Source organism: Zonotrichia leucophrys, chromosome 1A, assembly GCF_028769735.1.
Source record: "Zonotrichia leucophrys gambelii isolate GWCS_2022_RI chromosome 1A, RI_Zleu_2.0, whole genome shotgun sequence".
Taxonomy (NCBI): domain Eukaryota; kingdom Metazoa; phylum Chordata; class Aves; order Passeriformes; family Passerellidae; genus Zonotrichia; species Zonotrichia leucophrys.
This window is the reverse complement of record NC_088170.1, coordinates 22,709,638-22,733,795: the sequence shown is the minus strand read 5'-3', so window position 1 is coordinate 22,733,795 and position 24,158 is coordinate 22,709,638. Positions and strand designations below refer to the sequence as shown.

General features: G+C 38.2%; 1 protein-coding gene across 11 annotated transcripts in view; it reads left to right on the top strand.

Annotated features, from left to right (window-relative positions):
* The window catches only part of GRIP1 (glutamate receptor interacting protein 1), a 307,698-nt gene that overhangs the window by 171,134 nt on the left and 112,406 nt on the right, over positions 1-24,158 (top strand). The window contains exon 1 of one of the 11 annotated variants that reach the window (XM_064701887.1): positions 12,930-12,991. The exons of the other annotated variants lie outside the window; for them this stretch is intronic. Within the exon in view, the coding sequence (XP_064557957.1) occupies positions 12,943-12,991 (49 nt within the window). The 5' untranslated portion in view covers positions 12,930-12,942. Of the gene's footprint in view, positions 1-12,929; positions 12,992-24,158 lie in introns of those variants that run through there. 11 annotated transcript variants of the gene reach the window in all.

The window sequence follows — 24,158 nt, the reverse complement described above, 5'->3', positions numbered from 1 at the left end:
CAGATGTAAGAAAAAAGAGATCATTTTAGTAAGGAAAAGCTGGCTAGGATCTGATTGTGAAGCTTTAGATACATTTATATATATTTATATGTGTGAATATATACATATGGTTGTATTATACATGAGATAAGTACAGATGCTGTGTATTTGATGAGCAGCATGGCTGTGCTAGACTGGGGATCAAGCAGCAACCTGATAGTTAATGTTGGGAGAGCATTTCTGCAACTCTGTCAAACCTGGCCCACTCAGGATAGGTAAGAAATCACAGCTTGGAGTTTTGAGGAGTAGTAATTGGCAGACTCTTTGGATGGTCCCTAGATTATTTCCAGCTATAATGCTGCAGAAGCAGTACCATATAGACATGAGGGCTCATCACATAGGCTTAGCTGGAGAAATGCACCAGCTTTTGTATAGCATTCACTAGTCTTCATCTTTAGGTGATCCTTGGACCTCTAAAGACCTTATCCTAAGGTTCTTTCCCTAAGGATTTAAAATCCCTTGTCTTTAAATATCTCTGTTCTCCAGCATTTCATGTTGCTAAAAGTCACAGCTGTATCTGGCTGTCATTTATAAAGGAATAATAAATTTATAGTGTGTATTTTAACTAGTTGTTGCTTCATAGGTGCATTGATCAAGTGTTGGGAGGTTTCTTTATAATAATGGCTTATAATCCTTCAAAGCTGTTTACTGACGTTAAAGGTATCTGTCAGTAATACAATTTGGCTATCTATAAAGTTGTTTAAAATATTTGCAGTTTGAGAAATGTTGGCTGTAATTTAATTCTGGGTTTATATTCTAGCAAATGCTGGCTTGTTTCAACCATTTCTCAAGCAACCATCTAAATACTGCTGTAGTACAATATTCTCAGGAGTGGAAGATGCTGTCAGACAAAATACAGGCAGATCACACTGCTGCTACCTAACTGGGATAATATTTTTATATCTATGTATTTATATAGATATATAAATATATTTTTCACTCTGTACAAATCAAGTGCATTGCTGACTGAACTCTTAAAACTGTCAGTATTCAAACTTTAGCAGTTATACCATTTCATATTGTTTTATTCAGAACATCTTGCAGCACTTCTAGGTAGCTGTATTTTGGATTGTTAATGTTTTTACAAGGCAGTACTTTGGGCTGCCATTGAGAATTGGTAGTCATTGCTTTATGCATTGAAGTTGTACATAGTTATCCTGTTATCATGAAGACTTTGGCTGAAGTCTAATCTCTCAGATGATAAAAAACTGGTAACTTTAATTTTTGGTCAGATTGAGAGCCATGTCTTTGATACTCTATTGACTGTATATTCTTTTCAAACTTGATTTTGCAGATCCCTTAAAAATATTTTAATCACTGTTATATTCTGTAATACAATTTTTTGTTTTGTCTTTTTTTAACTGATATTTGTATTTATAAACAAAATTAAAAACACTCTTGAGTGGAGAATGGTGAGAGAATTGTGGTGGTTTGACTTTGTGAATGTACATAATTACAGTTCTTCATTTTGAATGAGGAACAATTAAGAGGATGATGACAGTATTTCACTCCAAGGATGGTCAAGAATATTTTGTTTTATCTGGAAATACGTTTAATTCCTCATGGTCATGTGGTATCATGCTTACCGAACATCTCTCGCTGCTGCACTGTTTTCCATAGCAGTAATTTGGCAGAGAGATGGTGAGATTTTTTAAGTTCTTACACTAAATATTTGTGTTTTCTTGTTTCCTGCCTGTGTCTGAGATCACCTCTATTCAATTTTGTAAGAATTTGTGGTTTGGTTTTTTTTTTTTAGTTGTCTATTTCTTTGTTACTTGAGAGAGCCTCTTCAGAGTAAAATTTAACTGATTTGCAAACCTTGCAGTAATGTGTTAACAATAATTAATGTAAAATAGGAGTTTTATTTGATTTTTATAAGATGCCAGAATTTTGTCTCCTAGTTTGCTGTGCAGAAAATAATTCAAATTATCAGATACTATTTTTATAGTGTGAAGGTGATTGATATTTTTGCCTTAAGGCAATTGTGTTTATACATTGAAGAAGTTAAATGATAACAGGTTCTGTACACTGCATTCACATGTCTTTCCTGTAGTTTTCTCCTTTTCAAAACAACCCTGACTTCAGGAGCAGGAGTGGCTCCTGTTTGCATACACAAACTGTGAATCCTTGTGTCTTGGATAGAATACAAGGAAAGCATCATTTACAGCTGTGGTCCAGTCAAATCCCCTCTTTATACTCAGCAGTTCCCATGGGCTCTCAGTGAATTTCCAGTCTCTTTTTATCCTCTATCTAGGGATATTAGCCAAAGACGGTGATACAACTCCATGATGTGGTAAAAAACATTTGATGCTTGTGCTTTCATGTTTGTTTTTTTAGAACCTTCTAAAGGTAAGGTTGGAAATATTATCCTGGTTTGTGGTAGTTTGCTTTTGAGCCAGAGTGGTATGATTTCACCTCAGGACTTGAGTGCGAGGCTTCTGTGCTTCAAATCCCCTTCTCTGCCTGGGCTGTCTGGATTTAGACCACCACAGGAAACAAACTCTGCGAGGATGAATCTGATGGGGATGAGCAGAGCCTCATGTTACCTCGCCACACTTCCTGCTTAAAATTTTGGGAGCCAAGGAAAGATAATGTAATCCCTGAGCTTGATTCTGGGTCCTGACACTGAAGTGTAAGGAAGCAAATGAGCTTTCCGAAACAGCTGTAAGGAGAGGGACTCCGAGCGACAGATGTTAGCTGAGAAGACTTCAGTATCTCCAGATTGTGAGTTTTTGGTTTAACTACTAGGAAACATGTCTCTGTTGAAATACTTCTTTGCCATTGAATTTGGTTTTGATCTCCTTCAGGTTGCATCTTTTCACTAGATATCTTTGTTGTTTTGCACTAGGTATTTGTGAAAGATAAATTAAGCATTTCAGAAATTGAAGTCTATTGAAGTCTTGCTGCAGTTGGAAATAACCATTCAATATCCACATGTCACCCAGTGTAAAATAATGCCATTTTTACACATGTTGAATAATTTCTTTCATGTTATGTATAGAAATTTCAAAGTTCCATCTATGGAGGCATATATCAATCAGGAGAATGACATATTCAGTTACATTTTTTCTGAGGCAGAGGGTAGAACTGAAGTCATTCAACTATTTCCAAACATGCAACATTTTAAACTGCTATTGCAGTGGTAATTTCCTAAATGCATCATTAAGTACTGGTAAGGACTTTCAGGGCTTTTGTTCCAATTTTGGTAGAAGTGGACGATTCTATGAAGCAATCAAGTAATTGATAATAGTTTTCACTTCCTGGGGGATTTATGCAGTTTTTCTTTTGTCACCCCAAAACTTTAAAGTTTTCATTTATTTACTGGTTCTAGCTCTCTGATCAATGCATGGTTCCTACCACATGCTAGCATTGTGAATTATATAGTGCATTTAAGGCAAGAGTTGAAAGTATAGTGATGACAACTAACAAATTGCCTTAATAATCTTGTTAAGGATGGCTATGAAAAGGGATATAACTATAAATTAGGATGATACAAAAGACACTGCATTAAATTACACCATGTTAGTAGTTTCACTATTGGTGTGAGTATAGGCAGCTGTACCAGCTGAATAGATAGAGTTATCCTGCAGTTCTCTCTGCTTTTTGCACCAGTCACTTTGTTGTACTGCTACAATGACTTCTCTCAGTTTTTCCATTAATCTTTTTTTCTGAAATGTATTAAGAATGTGCAGCAAACTCCTTCCAAGGCACAAAGCTCTTTTTTCCCCCTAGTTTTGAAGGAAGCTCAGATTTTTTATAAGGTCTGATGCATTCTATGGTGATGGAAAACTGATATGGAAACTTTGGTTCTTCCCAAAGATGCGCTCTTTATATTGAAACACTTAAATGTTGTGCTGTAAACTGATAAGACTCACATAAAAGAAATACCAATAAATGAAAGCACTTGAAAAATAATGCCAAATATATCTGTATTTCATGTAGAGTTGTAAATTACTTTGTAGATTGAAGCAATAGTTTAGTATTCTAAAGCTGGGGAATCTACTTTCTCAGTGGAAAGAAAAAAAAGTACATTAAGTATGCTATTGCTCTCTTCGCCTGCACATTAAAATGTATATCTTTACTTGGATTGTATAGAAAAGCTTTTCATACAATTAAAGTTAAATTAGTTGTGACAGTTGATCGTGATTAATCACCAGTTTTTCACTGAAATAATTCTGTTTTTCAGTGTTGAAAAGTAGGATTCCACAAGGAATTATACACAGTGGGAAACATCAATCATATTTGTATAAAATCTGAAAGACGGGAATTATGTCATATTAATGGGTGCTTGTGTATTTTATTTGGAGGTTAGAGTGACCTTTCTTTTGTTACCTTAAAAACAGGTAGTTTTTAGAGGTGGAGAGAGAATCATAGAATTTTGGCTGAAAGATGACTGGCAAGTTACCATGAGAGTTTTTCATGGCTTCTCACAATTGTTTGGTGTCGGCACCAAGGGTAAAGGATAAATATTACGCTGGATACAAGTGCAGTTTGATACAGGTTTCCATGAAATAAACTGTTGTGTGTTTCTGAGCATCATGAGGGTTTTAAAAGTTGTTAAATGTCGAATGAGTCTCAAGGTCTATGAAGGAACCTTGAAAAACTCATTTTATGCCCTAGTCAGCTTCTTTAGCTTCAGAATAAGCAGTACAGTAGGTGAAGTACTAAGTGGTTCAGTCTTCCTTCCAGGCTGGAGCTTAACTTAGGTGTTAACATTGGAAGACCTTCTGTATATCTGTGACACACAAATTTGCAGCTACTTAAAAAAAATTACAAATACTTACTGTGTCTGTACATGCAGAAGTAGTGCTTGGGTACAGATTAAGTATTGGACTAATTTTGAAGGAAGTTATTTAACCATGAAGTATAAAATTCTGACATTTTACTTGGTAGCAGTTTTAATACAGGGCTTTTTACTGTGCCACAGATAGAGGAGTGCTGTATATAAGGCATTGGGGTGAAGTTCTAATTGGGGGTTAAATTATTCCCAGCCTTAGTAAGAAGCTAAATTCCTTGGGATGAGGAAAATTTTCAAAGATTGAGATGAAAGATTTCAAACAAGATCACATTCTGTTTTATAGCTGGTTCTTAATGAGTTTTACTTCATAAGTCTGTGTTTTAATTATCTTCTGTGTATTAGCCTGAGCCATCCAGTATGTTTGCATGTGTTAATTCTTTCAAAACTTATTTATATATGAATAATTTTATCTGAATTCTGTGCACATTAATTAGTCTTGTAGGGGTTGGTTCTCCAAGCATCTGCATAAGTATTTGAAAAATTGCACTCCAGTGAAAATACTGCTGCAGCTTGCGTCTTAATAGAAATAGCAGAACTCGTTGGAAAAAAACACATTAAAATAAGGATTGAGAAGCATTTTGCTGTTGTTCCCACTTCATTTCGTCAGAATCCTGTGATAGTGTGACTCTGATAACTGTGTTAACAACTGTGAATGCAGGTCATTAGGGAGATTAGGCCGGCAGCCAGTTGCATTGTTATTACCTTTCAAACTTAAGGTGCTTGGTAGATTATGAAGTACTGCAAGAAATGTAGCTGTATGTTTTCTCTATTTCTTGAAAACTTTTCAAGTATATTGTATATGCTAAACAAACATTTCTAGTGCTGCAGTAGGTTTCTTAATTAGATAGAATATGTAACATACAGTCATAGATTTCTATCCCCAGATATGATAAATGATAGTGGTTGGAGTTGCTCTTATGCAAATGTAATTACTAGCAGGAAGAAGCAGCACTTCACTTCATTGTGCATTCTGCTTTTGTCTTTTTGGTGGCTTTGCAGCATTGTGCTTGCACATTACTATGACCATCTTTGGTATTTGTTAAAAAACTCCGTACCATATTTATGCAGGTATTAAGACAGTAAGCAATATATATTAGTAGGTGAGTCATTTGGATGGATATAGATTTATATGCATACAGGGAAGCACTTATGGCATGCATATACATAATGTTTTGTCTTTTTGCACATTCTGAGAGATATGAAACCTGTTATGAGCAAAAACAGCCTCAAGAGAATCAAACTACAGGGAAAGAACCTTGAAAAACTTATTTGGTGACTCCCATTATACTCGGAGCTGCTGATGCAGAAGCACGTGCTGAGCATTAGACCAAAGTTTGAAATATGGCAAGTGTCTTATTTTTCAGCCTTTACAAATCTCCTCCCCACATTTAAGTGTGTATATCCATTTCAACTGCAGTAGGTCAGGCACTATGACATCTTCGGGATCTTATATTCTCATAGATCATAGCAAGATTTGGCAAAAGTATGCAGTTTGCAGTTAGGAGCTTCTGCAAGTCATCCTACAACTTGTGAATACTCTGGTTTTAGTTTTTCCTACTTTGTTGAACCAAATCCCCTTTGAAACAAATAGTAGGATTTTTAGTGTAAGTTTTATCAATTCAGGTTTTCAAAACCTTCTCAAAAGAGCTCCAGTTTCACATTTGCATTTCCTCTGCAGAACTTCAGGAGGCTAGGACATCTTGTACCTCAGATTTTGTCTTGCTTTAATTTGAGATTAATGGTTCAGAGAATACTAAATAACAACAACAAAAAAGGCACTTTGGCCTCTCCTCTTCTTTAACACTGTTGTGATTTCATTATCTATTTTATTTTCAAGTAATGTATAAGAATCTTAGTAATTTTCCTGGTGATTCAGATTTCTATAAAGTTTGGCTTCCAGAGATGAAGGTTGTTTGCAAAAGCAATAGGCTTTTGAGCCTTGAGCCTTTGCTCTGTCTCTAAGTCTTTTTTGGTGCAACACTCTGGAAATTCAAGTGCTGAATAAAATGTCAGTGATGAAACTCTTTCTGTATTCCCTAGTATGTTTAATTAATACATTCATTTTAATAGCCTTTAGGTATTTGCCTGTTATGAAAATAAGGATGTACTTGAGGGAATAACTTAAGGCACCTTTTACATGTATATAAAATAGTTTGGACTAGTAAATGTAATTTTAGAAATCCATACCATCTGTAAGATTTAGAAATGTAGCTGATACTGTTTTAGCAGTTCTACATATAATATTTCTGAACAAAAAAGTTCAGGTTCTTTAAAAAGTCTCTGAAGGAACTTCTCAATCAAGTATGACAAATTATAGGGGAAATTACCTTAAACAATAATTTTTTTATCAAGAAGTGTGGGAAAGCCAGCAGGTGAAATGTAAAAGGGTTTTTCACTGAGATATGGAGGCATAAGTACCCACAGTAGTCTTGAAAATGTTAGTTTTGTCATTTTGGGCTAGATCTGCACCTTGATGCTGAGAAAGTAGGTGCATCTCTGCTGTGATCCTGAACTGACAGACCTAGATGCCCATGTTCCCTATGCAGTGTACATGAGAATTGGCCATCACGAGGTGAGAGCTCAGCTGGACAAAGATGCCAGCAAGAGCTCGTGTGTTGCTGGCACCCCACTTGCATGTGGCCTAAATTAGCCAGCAGGTAATTCTGACAGTGTGGTGAGCTGGGCGTCTCTTGAGTCCACAGAAGGATTGAGTTTTCCATGCCAGCTCCCCAGCCTGTGCATTTCTCTTCTGAAGGTGCATACCCATATGTACCCTTTGTTAGCAAACTCAAGAGAGACAGAGAGTGGAAGAAGCCACTCTTTTCTTTAAAAATCTGGGTGCCCCCTGTGTGATTTTCCATTTTGTCAGTATGTAGGAGCTTAGGTTCCACTCTTTAATCCTGAAGAATTCAAACCTATACCTTCCACCTGCGCATGACAAAAGAGGTCCCTGAGTCACACCACTGCAATGGTTGCATTAAATATGTGCTCTTTTTCTTGTCATTGTACACAGTGATGGAATTTGTACTGACAAAGTTTTGGACGAAGATGAGAGAAAGCAGAGGAGAAATTGTACCCTTGCATCCTACAGGAACTTGGACTTCCTGGGGAAGGGTCTTTTTGACTTCTCCTTCTGGAAATATTTTGCTGTTCCACATGAAAGAGATTGCAGATAAAACCAAATTTGTATCCTTCTGAAAGGCCACCTGAACAGTGGGTCATTTCCTCTATTAGGCAATTTATCCACCCAATGACGAATGGTCTTCTTAATATCCTTTAACATCTGATTTAATTAGACTTCCAGGCCAAAAAAACCCACCAAAACCAAAAAAAAAAAAAAAACACCCAAAAATCAAACAAAATAAACCCTAAAAACCAAACTAAAAAAACCCTAAAGAAACAAACAAAAAATCCCCACCAACCCTCCCCCCACCCCCAAAAGAAAACAAACAAAAAAACCCCCTCACCAAAACAAAAAATCTCAGAACTCAGAACATTCTGTCTCAAGGATGATAGACTTATTTGGGCAGAGGGTAACCTAAAGTTTCTGAGTAACAATCAAATGCTTCCAGCTGCTTCATCCTGTAAAAAACAAGATACAGAAACTGCTTTTTCAGGTATTATGGGACCTTACTTTACATGGAAATTGTGATTTGCTCTCTCGGTGGAGAGGTACATGCCTTCAGAGGCTGGTGGCACAGAGCAAGGATTTTTAAGGTTACGTTATGGGAATCTGGAGACCTAAAAGCCATTATGAAGTTTCCATGTAGGTATACAGCATCAACACTGAATCTATCCTTCAAGCTGTCTTGAATCTCATTGCTGATATTTCATATTTTGTGGTACAATAAAAACAAATGTGTTTCTCACTAGCATTTGTCTTTATAGAATGTGGCAGATGGAAACTGCATGTCTCAAAAGTTTGAAGTTTGTTGTTGTTTTTCTTCATCTTAAATGTTGTGTGGAAATTTATCTGCCAACATTCAGCTGTCTGGGATAGGGTATAAGGGAAATTGTCTCCTTGCCAATTTTAAGAGTCCCTGCAAGGCATTCCTGACTATATATATTTGCATAATTAAGCACAGCAGTATTTCTGTATAAAGTTTTTTCAAGATTTTCCCTGTTACGTATTACAGTTAATATTTAGGTACTGGATTGAGACAATCCACTCCAACTCAGGATAGCATTTAAGTGCCCACAACTGAACTATATAGGCTTGCTTAAATCTCATTGGCTTGGTATGTTTAAGTACAGTGCTGAATTATTAAGCTGCTCAACTAGTTTATTTGGAAATATTTCCTGTGTATTTTTATGGTTTCAGTAGATTGTGAGATATTTCAGTGGAAAAGGAAACTGAGTTTTCTCAAAGCTTTTTGTACCTCATTGTTCTCTAATTTCTTTTAAGTGTTGGACTGATTAGTTATGATTAGACAGATACAATTTTGACTGTGATAGATTTTATTGATGTGCTGTAATATCAAGACAGGACAAGCCAAAATGTCCTGTATCAGAAAATGAAAGTAGTACTGAGTCATGTATCCCAGTACAATGCATGCATTCCTGGGTGCAAAATTGTTTCCTTGACCTCTTAGTATCCACAAATAGATGGAACAAAGGCAAAGACCATTAGAGGAATCTCAGTGTTATTTGAACAGCAGTGGGATGATTTTTCCCCGTGTACCTGGGTCAACATGGGAGTCACAGAATCCAGTATGGGTTACCTGGCTTTCCATTATCATGGCAGAACCATCTACCATGTGTACATTTTTGAACAGGACTAATGCCTAATAAGAATGCCAAAATACTGTAATAAGCTCAAACCCAGTGGAAAAAAAAAAAGCTATATATGTGCTTTATAAAGGTATTTATCAAATGGAATGTGTTTTATCTTCTTTGAAAAATCAGCTTTCAGTTGTAGCAATCATGAATTGACAGAAGCGAAATTATGTTTTCATGCATATAACGGTAGCACTTTTGCACCCTTCAGAGTTGACAAATTCCTTGTTGGGTATAAAATACTCTCTGAGAGTATTAATCAACCTATTCTACACAGCATTAAGTGCTTGTAGCTGGTTTTATTGGGCATCACCAATACTTGACATTTATAGAAAGCAATGCCTCTGGTGCACATATTAGTAACAGTCATTTTGAATTAGTCATCTGGGTATAACTACAGACACTGGAAAATACCAACTTAGCCAACTGTGGCATTTAAATGGATGAGGTTGGATTGCTTGAAAACAGACATGAAATGACTAAACTAAACCAGCACTCACCCTGCCAGGTCATCTGCATTAGTATCAGTTAGGATAGCATGCTGCCAGATTTGTAATGGGATTGCAGGATATGGCCCTTTTGTCTGTGGTGAAGAAAGGTGTTTTGTTGCATTTTCTCTTTGACAGTTCTTATGTCATGTGTGATTTCTTGTTCCATTTAGTTTTGGGGAGGGATTATATTACTACTACTTGAAAGTGGTTCTAATATATTTTAGTGGCTCTAATATAACTTACAATTCACCAGAATAATTGTGAGAGTTGTGCAAACTGCTTTGTATCTCCTCTAATTCCCACCGGCTTGATTAGCAACACATTCGCTCTTACATAGGCTGAGAAAGTGATAATTACCTCCGTCTTTATGAATAAAGCTTGGAAAAGTCTTTCTTGACAAGTCATGAATTTGCTGAGAAGCAAGAGGTAGATAGAGATCAGAAATATGTGCATTTTCAAGGATGATTACTGCCAGTAATTTTGACTGAAAAAGAAAGATGATTTCCCCAGATGCTGCAGTGTCTTATTTCAGCATTTTCAAAATTAGATCTGTCCTCTTTCCTTTCAAAATATTTTGGAGCTTTTAACTGTTTTTTTTTATCCTTAAAGAAAACATGTTTTTAAGGATTAAATAACTTTAAAGGAGGCATTTTATTTGGATCAAAAATGATGCTTCAGGTTGACCCAAAAAGTCATTTATTACTGTATTATTTTTCATCATTATCTGTTTCTGTAAATTCAGACTCTTCCCCCTTTTTTTTTTACTTTTCATGTATAAAACTGTCATCAGTTCAGTTCTAATCTAGAGTTTGTATGAAAAATCACTTGAAAGTTTCCAGTAAAATGGATGTAATTTATGTTTCAGAGTAAATACAATATCTCCACATAAACCATACAAGTGCCTCAGAGTATGTTATTAGAATATCACACTTTACCAAACAGCTGGTGTATGTTAGCAGCTTTGCAAACATGTTCTATAATAATCACATATGAGAGCAGATATACTGCTTCCTCCAATTTCCTGGAGGGAGTTGCAAGCCAAGAACTGGTGGTTCCCACTGGAGTCTTGTATTTTCAGAAGGTATAGACTCAGCCTTCTGAAGTGGTGTATTCAATCCCTTTTCTGATGCATGACTAGCAGCTGAGCCAGGATGATGCAGTAGTGGGAGTTCAGAGAGGTGTCTTGGTCTCTACAGCCCTGTGGAAGATGGGAATTGACCATATCCATCAAGAATGAAACCAGAGCAATTGCTGTGATGTGCTGCACATCTGTCTGTATTCGTTCAGTTGTGTAGTAATTTTGAATGTTAAAATGATCATATTGAATATCAGTTTCTACTGTATCCCTTCTGATCAGTCAGTCTGTGAAAGAAGTGGGAGCCTTTCTTTGTACAGATCTGCACAGTGCTGAGTGTGAGTTCATTGTGCTGCTGAGTGGGTTTTTGATGCAGAGTGCTGAAACAGGTGCTTCCCTCTCTGGCTTCACTGGAGCTTGTCTGGCTTGCAAGGGGGTCCTCAGGGCTTCCATGCCTAAAGCAGGGATGGTTTGCCTTGCTTAACCCTTCACTCTTCCTGCTGAAACTACTAGGTTTTATCCCAGTATTTGATTATGTGGATGCAGTTTCTCTTCTGGTAAATAGACATTGTGGTGTACCTAGACAGCTTGTGTGGAATGTTTCTAACGATGCTATAGTAAATTTCCCAATAAATAATTATCTATTTAATAGCCTTTGCACAGAAAACAGTTCAGATCTCCCCGGGGAACAGGCAAATGAGGCTAGTATTTGGTACATTTCAGATACATTTTGCTGTCTATTCTGTTTTCCTGTTGTGTCACGTAATCTTTTGTGCCTGCATGTGATTGTCAGGTTGAGTATTCAGCAGCTGAGAACACAGGAAAACCTTTAATTTAGGAAACAAAATGCTGTATCAATGCATATCAATTGGGTATGTGCCAAGTGACTGTGTGCCAGCTGTGTTTGGGGAATGCTGGTGTCCACCTTGGTGGGCAATATTATTCATGTTCTTACCCATTTGTGCTTTTCATCTTCCACCTCATGTCCAGGATGCAAAACCCATGTTTAAAGCTTCTGGTCTTCATTATTAACTTTATATGACAAGAAGATAGTGCATCCTTGGGAGTTGACATGGATTGTTTATTTTTTGCAGTTAAGGGAAGTAAAGTAAGTAAAGTGTAGTGAATACTTCATGCTGTTACTAAGAGCACTCGGAAACTCCTACCATCTGCAGAAATAAATTTCCTGGAGCAGAAATAGTTATACATCAGGATTTAATGCACAGGATTTTTTTGTCCATGTATTCTTCATGTATCTTTGTTCTATGTGCCTGGAGTTGGGCAACTTCAGACAATTTTGCTGTAAGTTGAAATGGCTGAGAGATTCAGGGGGAAAAAAAGACAGAATTGTGCAGTGGAATCTCCAAGAACAGTGGTACCATCAGTTGTTCAATTTTAGCAGAAGATAAATATACTTCTGCACACCCAGTGGGTTGTGCAGCCCTGTTCACATAAACTGTTAGTCACTTCCAAGCACAGGAGAAGATGGAGCTGTCGCCTTGCCTTGCATGTTTCTGAAGGCTGCAGGAGGAGACATCCTGCCCCCCTCTATGCTTAGGGCAGGCTGAGAAGGGATAACTCTGTTTCCTGGTGTCCAAGAAAGCATTTGCATCAGTTTGCAATGACTACAGCCATGGTTTGTCCTTCCTCCCCAGGAAGACTGCCTGTTCCCAGCAGTGGCTTCTTATGGACCTATTCCCACTTAGTGTATACTTAATGAGTCCAGCTATTGAAAAAAGCACTGCCAAGGCTACCACTAAAACATGACCCTAAGTGACGTATCTCCACATCTTTTAAATACATCTGGGGATGGTGAGTAAACTGCTTCTCTGAGCAGCTTGTGCCAATACTTTACAACTCTTTTCCTGAAGAAATTTTTCCTAATATCCAGTCCAATTTGGGTGTTTCTGGATGACTGTGCAGTCCATTCTTTTCCAAATGAGTTGCCTATTCCTTTCAGGCAGGCATCTGGTAAACTCATGGTAACTCCCCAACACTGTTTTAGCCAAATCTCGTTATTTACGTATGGCTTGTCTGGTACCATGTAGGAGACTGGCCCCTCTCTGTCCGGCCTTACAGTATGAGTGTTGCTGTTGGTGTCCCTTTGGTGCTGGTCTGGGGTTAAGGAAGAGACACTGGAGCCTCTCCTGCTCCTTGGGCTGGGCTCAGGACCAGGGCTGTGGCACTTTCTGGCACTCCGTGGTGCAGCTGACCTGTTGGTCAGTGCATCACCTTCAGGTGACTTTCTCAGCTCTTCAGCATCTCTTCTGGAGCCTTGGAGAATTCCTGTACAGCACACAGCTGGCTTTGACAGCAGTGTGGTTCAGCAGTAATGGTTACCTCTGTGTACCTTTTAATTACTTTAAATACACAGTCTGTATCTCTGGAACAAACTGCCTGATGCCTCTTAATCTTCCTGTTTATCACTGTTTGCTCTGGTTATCTTCAAAATGCCAGTCAAATACTTGAAAAATGTCTGCATTGATTCTGTAGAATGACTTGTGTAACACAAGTCTTTGATTTCTGTAAATTAATCAATTAATCCTATTTAAATTTGAGCAGCCTTTAGATAAATATTGATCTTAATTTTAAAAAATGTTTAGCAATGAAAAATGAACATTATTGCAAAAGTGTTACTGAAAATCAGTATTAATGATCCAAGAGCTTTTTGGCTTAGCTGTTGAATCCAAGTCATCCAGACCTGCTGATAGTGGACTGCCTCCCTTGCTATCATTGAAAATCATTCTAAATTATTGTTGAATTAGAAATACACTGTTATTGTCATGATAAGTTATGTAATCCATTGTTTTTTGACAGTTGTGATTCTTCTTCCTAAAAATACTGCACAGAGGTTTTGTAGGGTTTTATTTTTGCCAAACACAGTTTTTTCTCTTAAAGCCTCAAAACTTTTATTGTAGGTCTCTATAGATGATAGTTTTTCGTTTCTGTGTATCATCATCTACTTACGCTTTCTCTCATATCAATGAAATATTAGTGACTTGTAAGCTAGGAACAGCATTTCTACATGGTAGGAACCCTAACCTGTTCTCAGTCATACTCCTTTTTCAACAAGTCTTTATTATACATTTTAATTATCTAATTTTGCTTTTCTTCTCACTTCAGTACTTTTATTATTTTCAGCTTAAAAATTTTTCCCCTATACATCAGTTGTTCTGACATCTCCTGTCTAGCACACAGGTTTCTAGTCCTGATGCAAACACAATTATCTTCTCTTCCTACTTCCCATCTTTAGTAATTTCAAATAAATTAGTTTCCCAAACCTTGATTTCTTTTTTTTTTTTTTTTTAATGCTGGATGAATATTCATTTGTTCTCTCTAGCTGTTCTCTCCAGCCATTCTCCTTTTTGGTATTAGCTTTATCAGCCTGATTGACCTATTTCTTACAAGGTTCTTACAAGGTGTGCTGCATTGGAAGGCACCTAGGTTGTCAGCCTTGTTCCTTAAGAAGATGGCCCTGACCAACATACAGACCAACCCTTGTGTCTTTGAGGGTTGCTGACACATCTGTTTGCTGGGTTAATCTTGGAACAAAGGGAAGCCTAATGTTTGACGATCAATGGCGATTTGGGAGGCTGTGCAATAGGGAACAGATGTTGCATCCGGATATTTATCCCAGTGCATCCCTGTGCTGGCCAACAGTTCCAGTTTATCCGAGTTGGACCCACACCAGCTGGCTTTTATCCAGATGCCAGACATTTGTCTAAGCAGGGGATGAAAAACCACTGGGTATCTATGAGAAATGCCATATCTCAACACACCAGAGTTACCACAGCTCAGACCTCTCCAGGCATGCCTGTGGCTTCCTGTGGGAGCAGTGGTGGGGAAAGGCAGCCAGGCACAGGTTCTCTGTCATTGCCCATTGCCCTGTGGACCTCAACAGCTTCAGCAATTTCATCCTAGGCACAAATCTTTGCTCAGAATGCCTTACCCATGCATTTTGTACAGGCTGTACCGAGAATGGGCAAGCTGAGCTTAGCTGTCAGTTCCCGAGCTTTGGTTTGCAAAAACCACCTTTGTTTCAGTAGTGCAGTGTTTTGCACAGCAGTGATAAGCTCTCGTGTAGAGGGACACATTGCTTGTGAGTGTGTAGTATTTCCCAGCTGCAGGGAATTTCACTGAAATTCCCTGATCATTACAAATTCTGCAGCTGTGCTGCTGCCTTTGAGGGCTTTGTCTTCTCTCTTAAAGAGGCGCACCACCAAAAAAAATGTCCACTATCTGCCATGCTTTGCACTCAAGCAAATAATGTGTTTCCTTTGTAATTTCCCATTTCATGAGCTCTTGCATGCTGTGGTGGGAGAGGTGCTTTCCTGCCGCAGGCAAGGGCAGTGTGGCTGAGCAGGGGCAACAAGGGCAGGGTGGGCTCTGGGAGACACAGCTGAGGCTAACCCGACTGCAAAAGTGAACAGGGCAAGGGAGAAGGAAAGAAACATGGGTTGCAGGCTGTGCTGCTGCTGCCCCCATAGTGCTCAGGGTGGTGACAGCCCCGGGGCTCGGTGTGCTCTGGGCGTGCAGGGTCAGGGTATGCACTGCCGCCTGTGGAGCTGTCCAAGGGCAGGAGTGCACAACAAGCTGTACTTTCAAAAGCATGCTCTCTCCTCCTGGATCTGAGTTAACTTTGGGTCTGGCAACTTCTATGCATTCAGGAACAATGAGTTCAGAATCACAGAGCCATCTATGTTGGAAAGGACCTCTAAGATCCTCGAGTCCAGATGTTAACTCAACACTGCCAAATTCACCAATAAATCACATCCCTAAGTGCTATATCTAAATGTCTTTTAAGTACCTCCAGTGATGGTGACTCAATCACTTCCTTAGGAAGCCTGTTCCAATGCTTGACAGCCCCTTCCATGAAGAAATTTTTCCTGATGTCTAATCTAAACCTCCCTTGGCACAACTTGAGGCCATTTCCTCTTGTCAGTCACTTTTTGCATCAGAGAATGCAATTGGAGTTAATTTGTTTGTTTTCATTAAAAAAAAAAAAAAAGTCTCCTTTTATACTACTCCTTGCCTGGTGTATTACAACTGTAAAAAAAATTAAATCTGTATTGACAGTGTTTTGGGGTGGGGCGATAGGGTTTAAGTTGTATAGATGGTTGTGCAAGAAAAACTATAGGAAGCACAAAAAAGAGGGAAGAGGCTGTCAGTGAGTAGCTTCAGGCTTTCTTGTTTTGTTTCATTTGGTGGTTTTTGTTGTTATTGTTCCAAATAAACCTCAGACCTCTTTTTCATTTAAGCGTGGAAATATTTGTTTTAACCCTGGTGTCAAAGCAAGCAAAAGCTTTAAACTTAAAAATTTTGTAAAAAGGAAATAGGGGAAATAGGAAATTGATTTTACTGCCACAAATAATCTTCTGGCACTTTCACTTTTGCATTTTACCTGAAATCAAGGATAGAATGATCTGAGGAATTAAGTCTTCTTGTCTGAAGACAGTGCAATCATGTTTCTTCTGCTTTGCCTCCCAAAGTCTTGGTCCCACATTCAGAGGGCTTTGGCTCAGGTCCTTCCTCAGTTGTAGATCCTATGAGCAGCACCAAGTATAGTGCTCAGTATGATGCTTGTGGCCTTTCCTAGCAAGGTCACATCCCAGCAGAGAGCTGAGAGGTTCGTGGTATGTTGTTCTGTTGTCAAAGGTGAGCACTATTGATCAAGTTTCTAAATTTGTAGCCAGCTTGCACACTGATGCATGCCCCAGTTCACTGGGTCTGTGTTCAGGCTGGACTTGCTTGCTGGGAGGGTTATGATGGACAAAATGATGGTAGATAGCCCACTTACAGATGTAATAATACAGATCTACAAATACAATCCTTATTAGAATCATACAGCCATTAAGATTGGAAAAGACTCTTAAAATTATTGAGTTTAGCCCGTAGCCCAGTACCATCTTTTTTACCACTAAACTATGTCCCCAAGTGCCGCATCTGCACACCTTTTGGACATTTTTTTGTTCATACTTGAAAATAAAGTAGCCTTAGTTTTAGGCTAGATCAGTGTTCAAATTTTTCAAAAGCATAAAGGACACTCTGCAGGACCAGAGATGGCAATATCCTGTTGAACCTTACTTTACAGCAGTTACGAAAATTTGATTTTATGGCCTTGTTGGTCTAGAGGGAATAGTGGTCAGCATGGTTAGCTGGGGAACAGTGTTCAAAACTGAGAGAGCAGAGCAGTTCCCTCCTTCATGCTCTCATTCCTAGGGAGAGATGGTAGTTAGACACCAAAGGTGCAGGCAGGCTAGTGAGGAGCATATTTGAGCATACCAGGGGCAAGTCAGGGCTATAGTTACCCCTGGCAATATTAGCATGCCATGCTTTTCCTCCTTTAAGTATTTCAGCAGCAGAGATCATCTGCCTTCAGCTTGTCAGCTTGCTGCTGCAACCTTGAAAATATCTGCCAGTTTAGTGAATGTTTCAGATGGCTGTAATAGAAAGTGTTCCTGCAGCGGGTCTGGGAGGATGCTGTCACCTGCTATGGTGGAAAAACAATGCTGCTGGGTGGCTGTTACAATTCTAGTCCCAGCAAGCATGAACCTGATCTCTTGCATGGGTTTATGTGGCTGCACACTTTGAAAAAACCCCACAGTCTCCATTTAGCATCAAACTTAGCAGTCCAGATGAAACATGGGTCACTACGTGGCTGTGCTTTGTTGTGCATGGGCTCAGTTCAAAACCTCTCTCCTGTTTGAAACTGTCTGGGAGGACACATGTAATTGCCTGCAGGATCATTTCTCCTTCTTGCTGTCTGCTTCCAGCAGCCGTGTGTGACAGCAGGGAAATGCTCCATGACAAGAGAGCCAGGCCAGTGCTGGCCATCAGGCCATGGTGCATTGAACCTAGATTAACAAAACGTTTTCTTGCAAGAGCTGGAAATGATCATAAAGTGCACTTCATGAACATCTCTTCTTAAGATTTAGTTTCTCCAGAATAGGTTTCTCTTATAAGTTCTTGATAAACTCAAAGTACTTGATAAATAGCAGATAATATCAAGCGTAAATTATATTTTTAAGAAACAAATTTGTTTTCCTTGCACAATGTTCTTGAAGAAATAAGAGAATAATTGTGATTTCGTAAAATTCTAGTGACAGATGATACTTTATTTGGGGGGCATTTCTGACATCAAGTAAACTGAAGATATATTTTATCTAGCGTCTTTATTGCTTCATTTTTAAGTGTAGTGTCTCATGAATTGAATCAACTGTATAGGGAAAAAATGTGGATTTTAAGTGTGAGAATAGCTCTGTAGACTTTTGAATAATTTAAATTACTTGGCTTCATGCTTATTTGGCTTTTCTACTAGTATTGATACCGCTATTTTCTGATTTTAGCCAGTTCATATAGAATGTCTTGAAGACAAATCTCAAAACCAACAAATCTTACTGTTCACGGAGGTGGACTGTTTTCTATTTATGTATGATCTCACTGAATTTATCTTGTAATGTTAAAGGTGATCTTTAGCAGAATCTGGTAGCAAGAACTTGGGAGAAGCAGCTGTTGTATTTAAAATTAGCACATAAAGTGTCATTAAAATAATGATAGAGGTTCACAGAGTTGCATTCTAAGTGCTAATCATCCTATCTTGTGGATGAGTTGACTGCTGTGCCTTACTCCATGGTGCTTCATGGGTTTGGATGATTGGCCTAAATTATTCGGTAAAAGGCTGATAAAAATAGGAGCACATATATGCATAATGTGTGACATCTGCTAATTTCTGCCTGCTGAACCCATCAACTAAATTAACATTTTCTTCTCCGTCCTTGATCTTTGCCAGTGTCACTGTTAGGTGTAAATTACTGTCCTCTCTGGGTTGTCATGAGGATTTTCAGTGTTGAATTTCAGGCTTGTTGTTTTCAGGCTTGAATTGGCAGGGGAAGAAAAAATTGCAATGGACTGGCAATATTCTAAGTTGTATGGGGAGCTAACATATTACCAGGGCTGGAGTTACTTTTTGGCAAGCTAAAACATCAACATGAAGAAATCATGATTCACAAAGATTGTCCAGGAGAGCTGTAATCATTATTATTATTATTATTATTATTATTATTATTATTATTATTATTATTTATTATTAATTAAAGCTGTGGCTTTCCTCTGTTCATTTAGGCAGATTTTCATAAGGGAACTGGGTCCGCCAAATCAGCACCCATACCTTTACAAATCCACACTACTCCTTTGTCACTTACCTGCTCACATAAAAATCATTGTTTCCGTTGTACAGTGGAAAAGACTAAAATTTGTGCTTGACTGGGGTTTAGTTGGAAATAATACATGAATGGTTGTGAAGTCTTTAATACTAATTAGTGAATTGAAGCAAAATTAAGGTAATAAAGGTTGGGTTTTTTTAAATGGAAAGCCACTGTAGTGGTGGTGTTTGTAGATTAGTGTCTGTATGCATGAATGGACTGCAGCCTTTTCTCTTTCAGCGCTTGGATGCTCTTTAATAAACTTCTGTCTATTTCCAAGTGTGTATGAACACAAAAAAATCTCTGAAGAAAGGGATGATAGCCCACACATCTGGGAATTTCAGAATAGATTGTGTGTTTATAAAAAAATGCTGGACAATCTTTTATAGCCTTTTTATATCAAAGTGCTGTTGTTCTGAAATTGCTGTTGTTTTGTATTGTAAATCACTGTGTTGGAAACATTTATTTTTATGAGCTTTATGAGAATAAATGTTACAATATTTTTTTTAAGAGACTAAAATGATGAATGTGTGACTTCCAATATCCAGTTTTTTATTCTTACATAGAAGTTGTGTATCAGACTTGCAGAGAGCCATGCTCACTGCAGTTTGCCAGGGTATTCAGCAGGAAGCTGCTACAGTAGGGGCCTGGTTTTTTACAGCTGCAATTAAGAATGTGATACTAAGTGCCATATTTAAGAAATGCTTGTAGAAATGATGGTGTATGGATTTGTAATGGATTTTTGCTTACTTTTCCTTACATTATGAAGCATACAGTAACACCACACAGGAAAATGTATTATTGTGCATTTTATGTCAATGTACATGTCTTGACTTTATCAATGCACTAAGAGCAAACAGCCATGCATGTGCCTGAATAGCTGCAAAACCAGATCAGGAGAGCATCCCAAATCCAAAACAGCATCCTGTGTTCAAAAAGCGGTCCGCTAACTTTAAAATCCCACTGCCTTTTCATTTGGCTTTAACAGGAGCAAGTGACCCCTTAAACTGATATACTTTTTCAGAGCAGGGTCCTAAGGAAAATTTTTGCATTTACTATTGCTGTAGCAGCCAGTCTGACTAACCTGAAGATATCCTGGCAATATTAACGAAAAAGTAATCCTTTTTCTTGTTTTAACTTCTGATTTGATTTGAATAAATCCATTAGAAAAGGATAATAGGAATATTTTATTCTTTATCATATGCTTTATTGAAAAGAACATCTTGAAATAACTTATATTACTTGTATGAAACATTACGCATGTATGGATCTTTGCATGAGCTTGGGGTATAGGCATTCTTTGATCTCTTTTATAATTTTATTCAACTTCTAATTAACTTTTTACATTCAAGTCTCAATAGACTTTCATACTGAAAGCAATGGGAGCAATTCTGAGGCTAATGCAGTCCCTTAAAAAATCGTGCTAGAGAAAAAAATATGTACAACAATGGTGGTTAAATAAATAATTTCTCTGCCAAGACCCTATGTTCTGTTCACTTTGTTTTGTCTTTGTCATTGACACTTCTATATTTTTATTTCATCCATATAATGACAGAAGTAGCACTATCATCGTTATGTGTGCTTCTCTGCTAAGCAGAATATTAAAGAAATTATCTGAACCAAAAATTCTGCATGGTTGCAGAAGTACTAAGGGCTTTGTTTCCTGAACTTCATAGCATGTTTTCAGTTCCCACTCAGGTTCCTTGAGCTGGTGATGGTGACAGAACATAAATACAGCTCTCACTATCTCCCTTGTTCATTTGTGTCTCACAGAGAGAAACATCAGCCTACAGCAGAAGAGACACTTTGGGAAGGGAAGCAGCACAGTATTAGTTCCTGCTGTGATACTGGTGTCTCAGGTGTTTCTGGCCAAATCAGCTTGTCCAGTGGATTCTCCATTGGCCTTTTGCTATTAGGAGTAGGAACTCAAAGTCAAGGACTTTCAACATCTGTGTGATTTCAAACCAGGCTGCTTCACTTGTACTGTGTTGTTAGCAAAGGAAATGCAACTTGTTAGAGGAGTTTGGGAGGCAATCAAGAAGGAACTGAGATGTGGGATTAGTCTCCTCCTATTCATCATCTTCCATACTGTTACTTCCTTTCCTTTTCCTCTGCAATCCAACATAGTTTGGTTTTGCTCTTCTCTCCCTCTTCCTTAGTTGACACACAGCATCCTATGCATTGCATATATTTACTTTCTGTTTGTTTTCTGTCAGACCTCATCTCAGTTTTGATTCTTTCTATTCTGTATACACTGTTAAAATGTATTGACCCTTCAAAGGGAAGAAGGGACTCAAAGAAGCAGGCAGAAGGAATGCTGCTGTGGAACATGCAAAAATACAGCTTTGTTCAGCATCCCTTGCCTTTGGTCTGACCTTACATGGAAAAATGAAGCTCCTTTCACAGAGCTGTTTGGTGGAAGTATCTTTTGACAGAGAGAAAACAACATTTTTATTATAAACTCTGGGACAGAATGAGTTCAGAAAAGCCTAGGGTAAATTCTACCAGCTCAGCTGCCCTACAACTCCCTCAAGGACAAGTCTGCTTGGGTTTGTACTTTACATGGAAATGGCAGGTGACTGGCAGCTTTGAATACCCATAAACCTCATAGACAATGACTTTATTATTATTTATTCTCTTAAGGCAAGAAGACAGGAATAGAAATGGAATTTTTGTGGAGTATGAGACAAGGGGAAAGTGTTAGCAAGATGTTTTATAAGCCTCAAAAAGAATAATTTGACTCCTGTATTATGCATAGTGAATGGCAGGGTTTTGCTGTAGACCACTTCAGGTGGGTTTTAATGTGTTTGTTTTTCAGAGTGATTGATGGAAACCCAGGTTATTTTTAAAGTGCATCCTCCTAGACACTTAACTTAGAGCAAGCAATCTTCCCCTCCTCCTCCCAACCCCGCCCTTCTTCCTGCCCTCAAGAATTTTGGACAAAATAGGTTCTATTTATTTGTTTATTGCAAATTCTCAGCGTGGCTTCTCCTCCTTCTATTTGATGCTCATACAGCTTGTTCACCACTGATTCTTGTTACCAGCCTGTACTTTCTGTACTCTGCCATCCTCTGCAGCCTGCCCTGCTGATGCTCCCACCCCCTTACGTACTCATGCACTCTGACAGAAGTCTTCTCCATGGCTCTGCCTCTCTTCCCCTTGCTTTCCTCTCAAGGAATGTACCAGAGAAGCTGAAAGCACATTGAGCCGGCACTGTCCATCAGAGGAGTTAACAGTACTTGTTCCACAGTCCTAACTCCTGTTTGGAAATGTTTTCAGAAGCTTTTACTTTTCTAGCCAGCTAAAACCAATGCAAATCTTCGAGCTGTGAAAGCTGGAAGTCAGAATATGGCTGTGGAGGGCAGAAACTCTCACGGCAGATGATGGTGCCTGTTATCTTTAAGGCTTTTTTTTTATTTGTTTAGATACTTAGTCGTGTTGTACACCTTAAGAACTAGATTGCAGTAGACTAAAGAAATAATTTCTACTTAAGGGCTTTCAAGAGATATATCGCAGTAGTGTGTGATCTTTTAGGGCTTGACAGACAAAGGTTAAAAGCCACTGCCTTAATCAACAATTCTTGTGAGTCTCAGTGGCTTGCTTTTGCTGTTCTCACAGTCTAAATGAGTGTGTTCAACTCACCTCTTTGCAATAAACCACTTGCTTTGTGCAATATGGAAATCATAGCTTGAATTAGGTGCATTTTTTTAAAATACCAGTTATTTCTTGAAATACCTGAAAAATCAAACTTGTGCTATCATCTGTAAGACATTGTGCCCTGGTTATTGGTACAGATACTGTTCTTTGTGTTTTCTTGTTGATTTGGTCAGTAAAATTCCAGCTGTGCCTGTGGTTGTATATCTGGCTTGATAGGGGTGGTGCTGCTGGTTGTATGTCTGCTTCCTGGCGTGGTTAATAAGATATTGTTGTTGCCTGGATTGTTAAGCTGCAGCAAGTAATTGAAAGCTTTTTCCTCCTTGCATGCATAGGAATGTTTCTCCCTTCCTTCTCAATGGCAGTTTACATTAATGTGTAATGTATTCTGCACCAGGCTCTCCTTTTAGAGATTTCAGATCATGAAGGAAATAGGAAATAGTGTCCCTGTGAAATAATGATGTGGCCTATTTTTCTTAGCTTTCTTTCTTTCACATGTTTAGTACAGATGTATTCCGCAGCCTGAACAGTGTGCAGATGTTAATATATTTAGCATTTCATTGGGTCTGAAGTCTTACACACCATGTCTTATTAATAGTTATATTCTACTCTGGCTCCTAAAATCAGCTTGGTTTCCCTCAGTCTTTCATTATAAAAACCTGGACAAGGCACAGGCTAGCCATGATAGAGTGATCTGGACTCTGGCATTCATCATGTTGTTGGTCTGCCAAAACAAGGGCTTATTTGACCTCCATTATATGGTCAGTCTGGAAGGTCTCAGCTTTTGCCTTAAACGTCATGCAGGATGAGTCCTTTAGCAGCATCAGGTTGATTTAACTTATTTTTAATATGTGATATTTCTTGTTATTTGCAGTTCCTTTCTGTTGTCTATTTTGAAATTATTTTGTGAATTTAGTAAATGCATTGTTAAAAATAAATGTGCGCACACACATACACATATCGTGATGGATCTGAAATTGCTGGCCATGTGCTGGTAATACACAAAAAGATGCAATAATTGCATCACCATTACTGCAGTGTTGGGAGGAAAAATTTTAAATAGAATTTTCACAGTATGAAAAACCTAAATCCGTATTTATTCTTCCTGCAGTTGTGGCCAGCAA